The following is a 15,053-nucleotide window of genomic DNA, read 5'->3' as shown; positions in this document are numbered from 1 at the left end:
AACCTTGAAATTCGAAACAGTAATCTTTATTAAATAATAAATACACGAAAAAAACACAAATTTATATGAAAATACATTGTGTGGCATTTTAAAAATGGGATCAAACTGCAACAGGATTGTTTGGTTTCCCGTGAGCTATTGGTAGCGTTGAAGCGTGGGCGTCGTAAGGTGCGTTACTGCTGGATTGAACTTCGTTTACTTCGACCAAATGTTGTCGTAAAGTGTTAATGCCTCCCTGTAGTCTGGTGCGGTGGGAAGGTGACGCTATGCCAAGTCTGTCCAACTCACTGCGTAAAGAATGGTATGTATTAAAAATCTATATACACAAATAAACGAACGAATGAATGGAACTTATTCTCGCGCGGCGGACCAACGACAGTCGTTATAACAGGGGTGTTCTGTCTCAAACACCTCGGGGCAGCTTAAGGGGCCAATTCTGGCATATTCTATGAAGTCCCACATTAGAAATACAGTTTAGGCCGGTGTTTATGGCATTTTCTCATGTTTTTTTAGCTTGCCTCGTCAAAGGACTTGACATATGTAAAACAGCGAAGCAAAACAGTCTTTAAACCCCGCTATGAATCAAAATGAATTGAAAAGTATTAAAATACAATTAAATTACACAATAATGATATTTTTTTTACCTTTCACTTATGTGAGCCAAGCTTTCAAGATCATTAATTCCGTTGTTATGAAAACTCCTGCGGTATCTTCCAAGTTTTACCATGTCTAACCACTCGTCTAATGTTGATACATCTTGAATGCTGTTGGGACTGTCTGGCTTTAACAGCGGGGCACTGAAGATAAACATTTGTGGTTAGGAATTGAATATAAAATTTTGGTATGAAATCACTAAGACACAGAACTTTCTCAAGAAAAAAAAAATTACAAGAAAATAGGATAAATACAAAAAATTTAGCCTCGCAGAGTGGGGCAAACTTTTTTAAACGGGTTTCTTTTTTCATTTGGTTTTTTTTACCTTTTTTACAGAATTTTCAAGTTTCAACACAGTTTTTCTCGTGCCTGTTTACGTAATTTGCACTTGTGGATAATTTTATTTAGTTCTTTATGTATGGCTGCTTTGAAATCTTCACTATTGTTTTCAAAGAGATAAATAAAAAAATATTTTATTAAAAGATCTCCCACCTTGCATCAGCTTCCATGTCGTCTTGAAGAGAGCTGGGCTGTTTAATAAAATGATCCAAAGTCTTAATAATTTCCAGCAGGGTTGGTCTGCGTTTCGGTTCATAAGACCAACATTTCAACATCAAACTATGGACAGGAGTAGGACAACCCTGTAATATTTAAACATTTGTTTATGTAAAATTACAAACCAAAAGAAATGTGGCGCCAAACGTACAACAAAGAATAATATTTCAAAAAAGACTAATTTTGGTTTGTATGTTTAGCAGCCACGCCTTTATTTGACTTTTTATTCAAAGAGTTTTTACTAGTAGCGTGTTTTTAATGAATGGTTTTGCTGTTCATTCCTTTTTTTGTTGTTTTAATTAATCTAATTTTCGATACCGTAATAAAAAAGATGAATAAGTATTAATAGTTATATATACAAATTGTTTCCCCCTGCCAAAAACTTTTGAAAAAAAAAAATTTTTGGAAAACATTTTTTTTTTGTCCGCTACTGCTAAATGCAAATGCTTTTCTTAAGTTATGTAAAATATTTCAAAGTTGATTATCCAGCAAATACACAATGTTGTTAATCCAATAATAGGCTTATATAACTTGCCTCAGGTGACGGGAGCCTGTATCCATCTTCTAATACCTCTGTCACAACTTCATTACTCATATCCCAGTAAGGTTTCTCCCCATAAGACATGACTTCCCACATAACGATCCCATAGCTCCATACATCACTTGCTGATGTAAATTGACGACAACGGATGCTCTCAGGGGCTGTCCAGCGGAGAGCAATCTTTCCACCCTAGGAAAAATTAAATTTTAAAGATTTTTTGACATAAACAGAGAAAAAATGGTGAAAAGTTTTTATGATGACATGAAGTATAAACAAACACAAAGCAATTTAAGTTCAGATGGAGTTTTACCAAAAAGTGGGTGGCCCATATATTTTATTGATTCAAAAATCCTTCAACATATATTGAAACATTAAATGAATGAGTGTAACTTGCTTTCGCATCAGCACACGGCCAGCAAATAACAGTTGCTATTACACGAGTGTTTATACACCTAGTGTCAGCTTACAAGTTACCGTGTATATTACATTACTAATATTCAAATAATCATATTAATACCTGTGTGGTATAGGTAGCTTGAGGGTCATTCTCAAGAGTTCTTGAAAGACCAAAGTCGGATACTTTACAAACAAGTTGAGAATTAACGAGGATATTTCTTGCAGCTAAATCTCGATGAACATATTTCATTGATGAAAGATATTTCATTCCACTTGCGATGCCGCGTAACATTTCAAGTAATTGTAGAACAGTAAGCTGCCCAGAACGAGCCTGTTGAAAAAAAGGTGTAAATGGAAGATCTTTTATAAGAAACCAGAAAAAGACAAAAAATAAAAAAATACACCAGAAAGGGTGAGGTATTACAGCGAGGCATGCCAGAAGATTTAGGTTAGAGTAAACGCAGTACTACAAATTAAATACTTAATCCAGCAGTTATGTTTTTGTGCTTTTCATACATTAGTTTTTATAATTTCAATTTTAAATTTATCAAAATCTGGTCAAAGCTAGGGATTTGGGTAATGTACTTCAGTTATCGCAATAAAATAATTCACCTGTAAAAATTTATCAAGCGAACCATGCTCCATAAATTCCGTGATTATCATTGCGGGGATGCCTGGAAAATTAACAATATTAAAGTCTATTTACATAACTAAACATTAATAAATTTATCAACTGTTGTACATAGAACTTCTGGCAAATTAGTTGATATGTATTTAGTTGATATTCTTTATTTTTAAGATGAACGTATATCTAATTAATTTAAACAGTAAAGCAAAACTATTTTAATGTATGGCTGACCATTTGGAATTTTAGACCATTAGTGATCACTGGGTTGAAGAAACTTAATTCAAACAGTAAAACATAACTTACTTTTAGTAACCACTCCTTTCAGTTGAATAATATTCGGGTCTTTAAACTGTGCCATAGTGCATGCCTCTCGTAGAAAGTTGGTGTGGTCAATTAAACTTGCTCCGTGTTTTAATCGTTTCACGGCGACAGAAGTCGTTGTTTTGCCCGTCAACATTTTACCACGACACACTTCACCGAACTCACCTATATGACATCATAGTTGAATAAATATAAATGACATCATAGGTAACAAAAATGACGTCATAGTTAAAAGAAAATGAGTAAATGTAACTTTCACGGGTGTTCTGTTTTATGCACCTTGTACCCGCTTATAAGTGACCACTTAAGTAACTTTGTGGGTGATTGTTAGTTACCACTGAGTTGTAGCAATTAATGTTAAGTTTTTTGCCCATTCACAATGGTAGCAGACTAGCAGTCGCAACATTGAGCATTGAACCCAGTAGCCTTTGGTTAAAATGTGAAAACACTGTGAAAAGCCACAACCGAAAAGGTCACATCATAATAAAACGATCTGACTCACCGTGAACAAATACAATGCCATTCATAATTCTCACATCAAAGAGTTGAATGTAATAAACACACAAGAAATAATATCGCAATATTGATAATACATCATATTGGCTAACCTCTTCCAATAACACTGTCGATCTTAATTCTCGTTTGATCAATCTCGGTTGCGATTTCTTTTACCCCATTGTGGGGGTCACGGTAATCAACATAAGTTCGCCCTGTGTGGAAAAATTAATGTAAAAATTTTGCAGCTAATGTTTTGTAAAAAATTGGAAACTATGCTATATGTAATATTATTGAGAAAAAGTATATAAAAATTTAATGTAAAAATTTTGCGGTAACATTTTTGTAAATTAATTTTCTAAAATTTTGAGAAAAAATTAGTAATGTTACATTTTTTGGGGGTAATAGGCTAACTCTGTTCTGAAAGCCAGGCCCCCAGATGTGCCTTGCTGTATGACTTCACTTTATAGAAATAGGTAAAAAAATTCCAAGGAATTTACAACCAAACAGAACTGGTTTAGGTATTTCTCCCAACAGACAGATGCAGCTGGTGTTGAACACAAACAAGCACAGACAAAAATTAATCTTTTGACACAGATTGTCGCGCGGCATATTCTATTGATTTTTATAAAGCTTGATGAATCAGTTTTCTAACAATTGTGAATAACACACAGCTTAAAGGCCATGCCTTTAATAATGTTAATCCAGATTAGCAGACACATATTCAATAAAATAAAATTCGAACCTGCGGTTTGTAAAAAGCTACTCTGGTTTAGTTGTTGAGTGTTTTCGTTGAGTTTTGTTCTGGCTTGGATTTCTTTTCGTTTCTTTTTATCGGTTTGTCGTCTTTTTATCATCACGACGATAATTATTATAACGATAACTAGAACCCCACCAATAACTCCTCCAATCCATGTAGTACTGCCTTCCACTATAGATTCAGGCTCAGAACCTGGGAATGGAAGAAAATATTTTACCAGTATGTTAAAATAACAAATATGTTTTTTCTTTGTTTCTAATGCCTTTTCTAGAGTGTGTTTATGTTACTAACAGATTTTCTAGCACAAATTTTACATAAAAAAAATTATTTTTTGCCATTAGCAATACTTTGTAGCGTAGGTGTTATGTTTTAATAAAATTCACGTAAATTTTATTATGTGAGAATATCAGCTTTCTAAAATATATTATGCTTTGTAGCAATACTATCAGAATAGAGTGGTTTAGCTGATGTATGGTTTTAAAACAAAGAAATTCTCTACAAAATAATTTAAAGTTTGCATATTTGTAATAATTAACTAGAAATTTGATGTCGATGTATTGTTTGCTTTAAAAAAACATTGAACTTCAAAGAAAATGGCAGGAAGTGATAAACCAACAGTCGTTAACACCTGCCGTTGATAAAATAAATACAAGAATGACGAACAAAATGGCCGCCTAATTCAATAAAATAAATATCAATAATTGTTTAAAAGAAATTAATTGGAAATTGAGTGACATGTTTTATATAATGATAATTTAGTGCCTCCCGAACTTTTTGCAGCAAGTCACCTAACTATTACTAGCATTCTATTTTATATGGGTGACGTCCTACAGCGTGGCACGCCATGGGTTCTAGGCCAAGATTTACCCATTATCCCAACACCCGAAAAATACTGGGATTTTCTATTAAATATTTACCTTTGTCATAAGTAACTAGCTGCAGTTTTTCACTGAACTGGCCGCACCCATCGTTATTACATGCTCGTACCATCACTACATATTTCCATCCAGGGTTCAAACCATTTATTGTAACGTTTGGTGTTGAAACCTAGAATTAATGTGAGAAATAAAGTAAATTAAAATTGATTAAACATAAATTTAACTATTTGTAACGAATAAAAAAAAATATTTTTTTTTTAAATTTTTACCATTTTTATTTAATAAATCTTATTTGTAAGAAAAAGTGTAAATTTGTAGGATTTTATGAAACTATACATATCCAATAACTATTATATATTTTAACAGTAATATTATTTACCTCCATAATTTTTGTCAGTTTTAAACGCTGATTGTTTTGGAACAATTGCACTTCATATCCAACAATCTTGTTGCTATGTGTGGGCGGCAACCAACTTAAAGTTGCCGAAACTTCCCCAATCCAAATAAACTTAAGGCCCGTGACAGCAGACGGAGCTATAAAAATATTTAATCTTACAACGGAATGATTAAATATTAAACAGATTACAATATTTATGGTTATTACACATTTGGGTAATTTGTTTTACATTGTATTATTTGATGTTAAGTTGTTGAATTGCAAAAGTAATCCCATAACTTTAAAACATGGGTATATACGTATCAGTTGCCCCCCAGCGTTTTAATACTAAAATACCATTTTTACGCGGTGTGGCATTAGTTATGAAAAAGATCTGAACATTTCATTTGATTTGGTTTTCAAATTGGAAATGAGTTTTATTAAAGTAATATTTTTGTGATAAATAAATATTAGTCATTAGTATGTAACACTTCCCATTATGACTAAATACTTAATACTATGACTCATAACTTTTAGTTCTGCTTGCCACTTAAGTATACTGAGTATTCACAAGGGGGCTACTTCAAATAATGGTCAAAAAATTACCAGCGGCGTTGGTGCAAATCTTTATTAGCTCAAATTGTTCAGGCTCCACACTGACCCTAGAAACACCATTTGAAGAAGAAACCTGTGCCAATAAAAGTTTTAATATTGAGATTATAAAAAAATAAAATTTAAAATAAATTATACGGATTTTTTTAAAATTTAAAAAAACTCAAACAAACTTAAAAAACTTGGTCTCTTTTTTAAACTGAATAATAAAATGTAAAAAAAACTTAATCTGGTTTTAGTCTCACCTTGAACTTATAGCATGAGAAGGGATTAAGATTTGAGACTTCCATGTACGTTGTTGTGGTGTGCTGGTGGTTGCTTGGTCTGTATTGAACATCAACATTGCAGGGCTGACAGTTCTCATGCTCAGAATCGCACAGTTCACATGAGATGCTGCCAAATAATACAATACATTTTATTGTTAGGTCATGTTTTTTATCAAGTTGCTGTTTAAATCAAAAATACAGTAAAAAAATGTTTTTTTCAAATTTTAAAATTAAACCAAATAGTTTTCATGAAATGATTTTGTAGCAAAAAAATAGGGTCATGTTTTATCAAGTTGGGGTTTAAAATAACTTTTTAGTAAAAAAACAACAATTTTTAGGAATGTAAAATTAAACAAAATTCTTTATCAAAAAATAATGTTTTAGCAAAAGTTTAGGAATAAATTTAATTTGGCTGTCATTCGGGAAGCATTACTATAAAAACTCAACAATGCACAAGAATAAAGTTTTTCTTTCCATAATATAATATTACTTTATGTTTAAAAGCTATTTAAAATTTATATCAAAAGACAATTTGTCTGCTATGCGCAACACTTTACCAAAAATGATATAATATGTTATTATAAAATGTTTTTTTATATTGTCTTATCTCTAAAGATAGAACATACCTGTAATATATATCAGTTCTACCCCCTGTAGTTGAAGGTGGGACCCATGACAATAAGAGAGAAGTCTTGTTTTGAACATGAGTCACATTCCGAGGCTTAGTGGGGGGCCCTGTGGTGAATTAAGTTCATTAAAACTATTTCATATCAAAAATAAATCATTAAGAAAAATTATTTCCAAAAACATTTTTGATTTTTTTATGGCTGATAATTTGAACAACTCATTAGTGACCTCTGAGTTTGAGAAATTCCATTAAAGGGACATGCCAATCAAAATATTAAAATAGTGACCACTTAGTTGGGGCATGTAGTGTTAGGCGTTTTCTTTTTAAGAACACAAAAGCTAACAATGGTAGCAGCATGGAGCTTTGAACTCTGTACCCTTAGGTTACTAAACGCGTGCCACAGCAAAACTTTATGAAGGACCTTACACCAAGTTGGAATTTTTGATGTGAAACAATAACCTGGGCTACCCTTGAATAAAAGAATGAACACCTATTAAGTTTCAAACAATACATGCTTAAAATACAGGTGCCAGATACCAGCTGAAATATTAGAGGCATTGTTTTAAAAACCAAAGGAAACATCGGCATCATATTTCGAAAGGAATGTGAAATATTTGACAAAACTACTCACGAGTGCAGGCTTGGCTGATTGGGTCATTTTCGGCTCGATAATGTCCAGCCACACAAGTGCAGTGACTAGCGGATGTTGAATGTGTAACGCTGTGCTGTGGGCAGACTTGACAAGGTGTATTGCCGTTTGTAGATTTGTACTTGCCAACCATGCAGCCTGTGTGGAGATAAAATCATTGAATTATGTTTGGACTTTTAAAGAATGTACATTATTGTTACTACATGCATAATGCATTACTTTTCAATCAAGATAAAACAAGCGTCTGTACTGCATATATAGTAGGATGGGGAAAGATGGGAAACCTTAAGCACACAATATCCAATAATTCTTTGATTGTTCTTTGTTTACTACCAACTGGAACGAGAAAATAGAATGAAAAGGTGTCCCATCTTCCCCCACCCTACTACATATGGCATACAACATACAATGTGCTCAGAGCTAAGTACACTTAAAATGGTTTACTACTATTTCAATACTACAATGTTTATATTACATCTGTGTTGTGTATATACATACAGTGTGTGTGTGTGTGTGACCTAGGTCCTAGATTGACCTGACTTAATCAACTTGCCAAAACAAGCAGTAATTCAAACACGCTGCTATTGTATGGCAGAGAATTCTTACTGGGGGTTAATCCAGACACCACAAATACATCCTGTGTGAATCATATCTATCTAACAATTAATATTACGTTTGTTTAATGGGTGGGGACTCTCCGTATACTGTAGAGAGTTATAAATAGAGATTCATTTTTCAATACGACGTTTACCGTTCAATACATTTAGATTTCAATGTCGTAATGTTAACAGTATTATCTTTGCTATAATATACCGAATTGGCCGCTTTTAACACGGCATATTCAATAATTGCTTAAGCGATCAAACTACAGCGGAAAATATTGACACGAAATGTTTTACAGCGGCATGTTTGCTAACGTGACAAAGGCTCTTATAAGCGGCGTTTGTAAAGTAACGGGACGACTGTGGATTTCACCTAATATTGCGTAAGAATAGTCTTTTATTTAATTTATCCCAAGCGTGTTATAACAACTGTAGTTTTGTTGCGAAATCGTCTCTTCGCTGTTATTTTAATGAGCTTTATTGTAATCAAAGAGATTTTATGCATGTTAAGGTAGACAGTTCAAAACGAATCCTTTTTGTCAAACATGCTGACAGAATTTTTGTGGCGCCAGTGTAACATTGCATGATTATTATGAAGTGTCATGAGCACAAAAGTATACGCTCAAACGAGCCATTAAATTGGACTTGACCACTTCCATTGTGTTATTAGACGCGCTGATAATAACCGGTGCCAAACCAGAGGTTTCCTGTGGGCCTTTAACCTAACCGTTCAAAACCGAGGACTATATACTATAACCTAACCATTTAAAACCGAAAGTGTTTTCGACAGTCAAAACTAAAACCAAAATATGGCAAGTTATTTAAAAGGTAAAAAAAACGCGAATGCATTTTATATTTAATCGGTAGGGATATATACTCTTTCCTGCCAACAATTTAGCCGTCGGCGTATCACGATAAATTCATTTCACATTACGTTGGCGGAGTTACGTCATGCCTGAAATATTTCAGGCTCCGTGTTTAAAGTTCAAACTAAGTTTGTTGTGTGCTCAGCAGATGTTGGGCGAAATAATAACCCGCGGTATGCAGGGAATCAAGGTACCGCTATAAGTCACGCCTAAATTTATGTGTAAAGTTTGCGTACCTGTACATGCGGTGAGTTGTGTATTTGGTTCATAACCAGCTCTGCACTGACAAGAACCAGTAGGGACTTGCCATTCGCCGTAAATGTTACATCGGTATTTCGGAACTGAAATAAATTTATGTTGGTTACATCATAATAGAGTATGTGAGGACAAAATACTGTTACGTCATACTCAAAGAAACGAGAAGTATCGATAAAGCGAGTCGAGAAAATTCCAGAAATAAAATGCGCGGATGTCCATATAGTACTGCGGGGTAAGGTGGGATACCGTTAGCACCTAAATCGCTTTCCTGATCGTGTTTTGAACAATAACAACGCTCTATGGCAGTCGCAAGGATGCGGTTTTATAATTCTTTAAATGTTCTTTGTTTACTACCAAATGCAACGATAAAAGATAATGAAAACAATCCCATCTTACCCGGCCATACTATATGTAGTAACAAAAACTTCTTACCATTACGTCATAGGAACAGAAAGAAGAAGTAGTATAGCAAAGCGAATCGGAAAATTTCAGAAACTAAATACGCGAATGTATGTAAAGTAAACTAAAATGAAATAAATAATGTAGCATTGTGGGGGGAGACAGAACACCTTTAGCACATAATATATCCAAATATCCAGATCGTGTTTAAACAATTAACAACGGTCTATGGGAGTCGTAAGGACACGGTTATATAATTCTTTGATTGTTCTTAGTGTACTACCAATGGGACGAGAAAATACAATGAAGAAGCTTTCCCATCTTCCCCACCTTACTATACCAATAACAACTTTTATTTGTTTCTTCGATTATGGTAGCGAAGATTGAAAAATATATAAAATACCTTCATTCGCGTATACTGAGTTCGAAACGCACTTTCCAGATTGCGACACCAATTCAGCGATACCGCCGCCCGATATGGTGTTCGGAAAATAAGCCAGGTTATGGGTCGTTTCCTCACAGTGGTAATAATACAATTTCAAACTCATAATTGACATACAGGCGCCCTGGTCCTGAGCAGCGATATAAAATCCGCGTCTGAAAAAAGGAAAAAAATTGATGTGTTTATATTTGTATTTATATTACAGTAGGGTAAGATGGATACTGTTAGTAGCAAAAAATGTTTTTTAATGTTTCAATACCGTGATAAAATCTGACAAAAAAATAAAAATGAATTATTAAATTTGTATTTTACAGTAGGATGAAATGGATACCGTTAGCGGGAAAAATAACGATTTTTTTTAATTTCTATTTACATTATATCTACCTTGATAATGGTCCAATAACCAATGTTTTCTTATTAATTCCCTCCGCACCTACGGTTTCGGAATCGAATCTTTCACCAGCTGCTAATGTATCGATTTTGATATAGGGGTTTTCTCTCCAAGGCGGGAATGTAGTGGTAGCAGTGTCGGAACTGGACGGGTAATAATACAACGCGAATGTTTCGCGACATTCCTCACATTTCATAACCGAAAATTCGATGTCCATATAAATACGCTGGGCCGACCTGCAGAGAATGACAATTATATAGTAAGGTGGGGAGACGAGACACCTTTAGCACATAATATCTAAATATCCGGATCGTGTTTTAAACAATAAACAACGGTCTACGGGAGTCGTGGAGATACGGTTTCACACAAAATGACAGCTATACAGTAGGGTCGGGAAAGACGAAACACCTTTAGTACATAATACCCAAATATCCGGATCGTGTTTTAAGCAATTAATAACGGTCTACGGGAGTCGTGATGAAACGATTTTATAATCTTTTGAACATTATTTTCTTTCAAATAGGGCAAAAAAAATGGAATAAAAAAATTCCATTTTCCCACTCTCATACATAAACATTAATGAGCACTATATATTAGTAAGTTAGGTCATACTTTGCGTCGATAAATGGGGATCGTACCCAATTGTCCTGTTCATCCATTCCTGTGTTACATACTTGGTGGTAACGTATTGTGTTACCGTCTACATCGAGTCCGCTCAATTCCTCCCACTGTTATATTGATATCAACACGTTAGTTGGATGCGATATTAAATATAATATCATCTATGTATATGTATAGGGGAACGGTTTGGTTAAACACGATATGAAAATATATACAGTAGGGTGGGGGAAAACGGGACACCTTTTACATCTATTTTCTCGTCCCGTTTAGTAGTAAACAAAAGACATTCAAGAATTTATAAAACTATATTCTCATGACTCCTATTAACCGTTAGTAATTGTTTAAAACAGATCAGGATATTTAGATATTATGTGCTAAAGGTGTCCTATCTTCCCCCACCCTACTATACATAGTATTAATAACAAAAGTTACATTGTTTAACATCGGAATATATGAATATACTGGGAAACGATACTGATAAAAACAACTAGTTAAATACGATAATAAATATATAGATGTATTGGGCAACGGTTAGTCAAATACGAAATGAATATACAGTAATGAAATACGACATACGGGTTCAATGGACTTTTTTTTATTTGTAACTGACGAAATGTCTGTTATATATTAAGAAACGGGTTACCAATCATATATAAGCCTTATTCCGTGTAAGTGTGGAAATGCATGTAGTTAATTAAATGTGATATGAAATATCAATAATTTAGAAAAAGGGTTTATTTTAGTTGCTTTATATGTGTAAGAGCCGAAATGTATTGTGACTTGTGTGTAGAAGGTATAAGACGCGTAGTGAGATGGGTGCTTTTATTTGGCTAGAAGTCTTGGTATGTATAAGCTTTAGATTAAATAGCTATGCCTATGATATGAAAGTAAAACAGATTACTCAATTGGTAGATTTGTCTGTTCGTTATCAAGTAACTTACCGCTCCATATGTGGGGTGTAAGGCCCAATCTAAATCACTTGTCGCAACTTTAGTGTTGTATAAAACGTCTGCAGATAAAAAGTTTTCGAATGAAAAGGTTGCTTTAAGCGGAACTCGTAACAATGAACACGCTGATATCCATTGTTGAACAAACAAATAAAAGGAATGCGCGAGCGGCTATTTATAAAGAGAGTGTTTGCTCTCGGAGACGAATGGAATGTTTTTAAAACCTTTGAACGTGTAACAGTTCCCATAAAACGCACTGTGTTACAGTTTTAGTAATTGGAAAATTTATTAAAATAATCGCTCACGTCAAACTGTGCGCAGTGATAAGCGTGAATCCGTTCGTTAAAAAGCGATAAGTTGCGAAATAATGGGTTTGTCTGGGCGCGTCTGAATCATTTGTTCGGCTATGACGCACAATGAGAAACGTCCAAAGGAATCTTAGTTCAATTATTTACTCTCTGCCGAAAGATAGCACGCTTGGCTGGCCAGCCGAAACCAAGTGGTATTATGGGCATGTTGCGCCACACAGTTTCTCTATAATATGGTATTCTTCAAAGCGTTGCGAAAAACGTGACGTAATACAGTTTAACAATTTTCGTTGGCAATGTAAGAAGGGTTGTAATTTTGTATTATTCACTAAATATGGAGATTACATGGCGTTTCTCCCAACTGTCCCAACGGAATCATTCATAAAATGACGGATATAATAAATGATAAAGGCTTTTTAATATACTTATTATCAGTATATCCCATTATTCATAAATTTTGAAATATATAGACTGTTGTATCATAATGTTAATCAGAACTATTTTTTAATTAAAAAAATATTTACTTACGTATTTCTCCAGTTACAATTGAAATGCAGTAGAAGACGATAAATAGAAAAAACATCCTTTAAAAGTGCTAAGTATAAACTAATCTTTCTTTCTGTAACGCGTTTTAATAACTTAATACTCTTCAACACCGTCTTTGTAGAACAACTGACACAACGAGTGCTCACTCGGACTTTTTTCAGTTCTTTGAATTTCTTTACCGGCTCAGAAGAGGTCTGCTAACGGCGACACGCATTCCGCAAGAAAAAAGCAACTACGTTTAATCAAGCGGCACGAACGATTTGCGCATCGGGTCAAGAGAGCAATTTCATTTAAATAAATCCACTCTCCAACCTATGTACTCGCATTTATGTGGATAAAGACAAGGTAAACTAGGGTGGGGGAAGATGAGACATGTTATTAGTATTTTTTCGCGTTCCATTTGGTAGCAAACGAAACATGTTTACAGAAATACATAAGCGTAGCCTAATTATAAGCCAAATGAAAACACGAGGCGAAAATACGAAATTTATGGCACTGCGGGTAAACTGGGATACCGTTAGGACTTCCCATGTTTTATGAAACATGTTCCATTTTACCCCACCCTACTATATATAATAAAGATGCCATTTTGCAATAAGAACAGAAATATTAAGATGATTAAAAATAATCTGCGCAAACAGCTAAAATAATTTGGTTTTAAAATAACGTAATTGATTCATCAGCGTTATTTACGGTTGACCAGCTAATTGTTTGATGCGTTCAAAATTTAATGGTCGTTTATTAAGTTATCAAGATATGCCAAATTCAATTAGTAACTAATGTATTTTTCCGTTTAAGTTTTTAATTACTGTGAAAACTCTGCCTTAGTTATTATTTATGAAACTCATGTTTTTAATGAAACTTTTTAATATAAATTATATAATAAAGCCGCGGTAATGAAGGTCAGATTAATATGGTAAAAGTATGATGGAACACGTTTACTAAAGTGGGGCGATACGGGACATAATTAAAATAGTGGGGAAATATCGGACATGTTTTTATTCTTCATTTGGTGGTAAACAAAACAATTTCTTACAGCAAATAAATACCCGCAAACTCACGACTCTAATCACCGTTGTTAATTGTTCTAAACACGATTAGGAAATATGGGATTTAGGTGCTAACGGTATCCTATCTTACCCCACAGTACTATATTTAGAGAACGGAAATGTGAAAAGTAACGATTTAATACCGTTCCGTATGACAACACGCTAAAAATGCACACAGAGCTTATTAGCTAAATGCGGGGCCGTTACAATCAACATGACAGTTATTTCTTATAAATTTGTCCAATAGACTATGTGTAATGTGTACGTAACACTAGTATGCAAAACCGAAAAAAATCGCTGTCGAGTTATCGAATGAGTAATAAAGTTTATGACACGTTACATTGTTATATTCCATAGATTGTTGGTTAACGTATGGCGCAATTAAACAGCCCGGTATTTGGCTGTAACGTGATATTCCAAGAAATACACTATGACTTTAAAGAAAAACTGTACCTTTGGGAACAGAAAACCGTTTACAAAATTTTGTATTGTGTTGTTAAAAAAACATTAATCTATTGTAAAGTATAGTAGGGTGGGGTAGATGGGACATCTTTTCATTCTATTTCTCGCCCCATTTAGTAGTTAACAAAGAACATTCAAAGAATTATAAAACCGTATCCACATCACGACTCCCATAGACCATTGTTAACTGTTCAAAACACGATCAGGATATTTGAATATTATGTGCTAAAGGTCTCCTACTTACCCCACAGTACTTTATACTGTAAAGTGCCGAAATCTATTGTACGGTTCATTACAGTAAATGTTATAGCTACAAGACGTTATTGACGTATCTTAGGAATATTAAATATATTTAACCGGATACGAAGATTGACATCCATGCTATCTATTACGTCATAAACGT

General features: G+C 33.9%; 1 protein-coding gene across 1 annotated transcript; it reads right to left on the bottom strand.

Moving 5' to 3' along the window:
- Window positions 1-4: 4 nt before the first annotated feature.
- On the bottom strand, window positions 5-13,346 carry LOC149734214 (ephrin type-A receptor 4-A-like). Its single transcript, XM_089881298.1, has 21 exons — window positions 13,122-13,346; window positions 12,280-12,347; window positions 11,330-11,445; window positions 10,711-10,953; window positions 10,288-10,481; window positions 9,464-9,568; window positions 7,742-7,897; window positions 7,109-7,217; window positions 6,462-6,609; window positions 6,211-6,292; window positions 5,608-5,762; window positions 5,268-5,397; window positions 4,336-4,542; window positions 3,704-3,805; window positions 3,078-3,260; window positions 2,759-2,820; window positions 2,268-2,477; window positions 1,745-1,939; window positions 1,147-1,295; window positions 645-797; window positions 5-287 (listed from the first exon to the last, which is right to left on the bottom strand). Exons 1-21 carry the CDS (start codon window positions 13,174-13,176, stop codon window positions 101-103), a joined length of 3,009 nt encoding a protein of 1,002 aa, XP_089737424.1. The 5' UTR covers window positions 13,177-13,346; the 3' UTR covers window positions 5-100.
- Window positions 13,347-15,053: the final 1,707 nt, after the last annotated feature.

The sequence above is a fragment of the Ciona robusta genome, chromosome 7 (genome assembly GCF_009617815.1).
Source record: "Ciona robusta chromosome 7, ASM961781v2".
NCBI lineage: Eukaryota > Metazoa > Chordata > Ascidiacea > Phlebobranchia > Cionidae > Ciona > Ciona robusta.
Note: the sequence above shows the minus strand (reverse complement) of the source record. Positions and strands in the feature narration are given on the sequence as shown.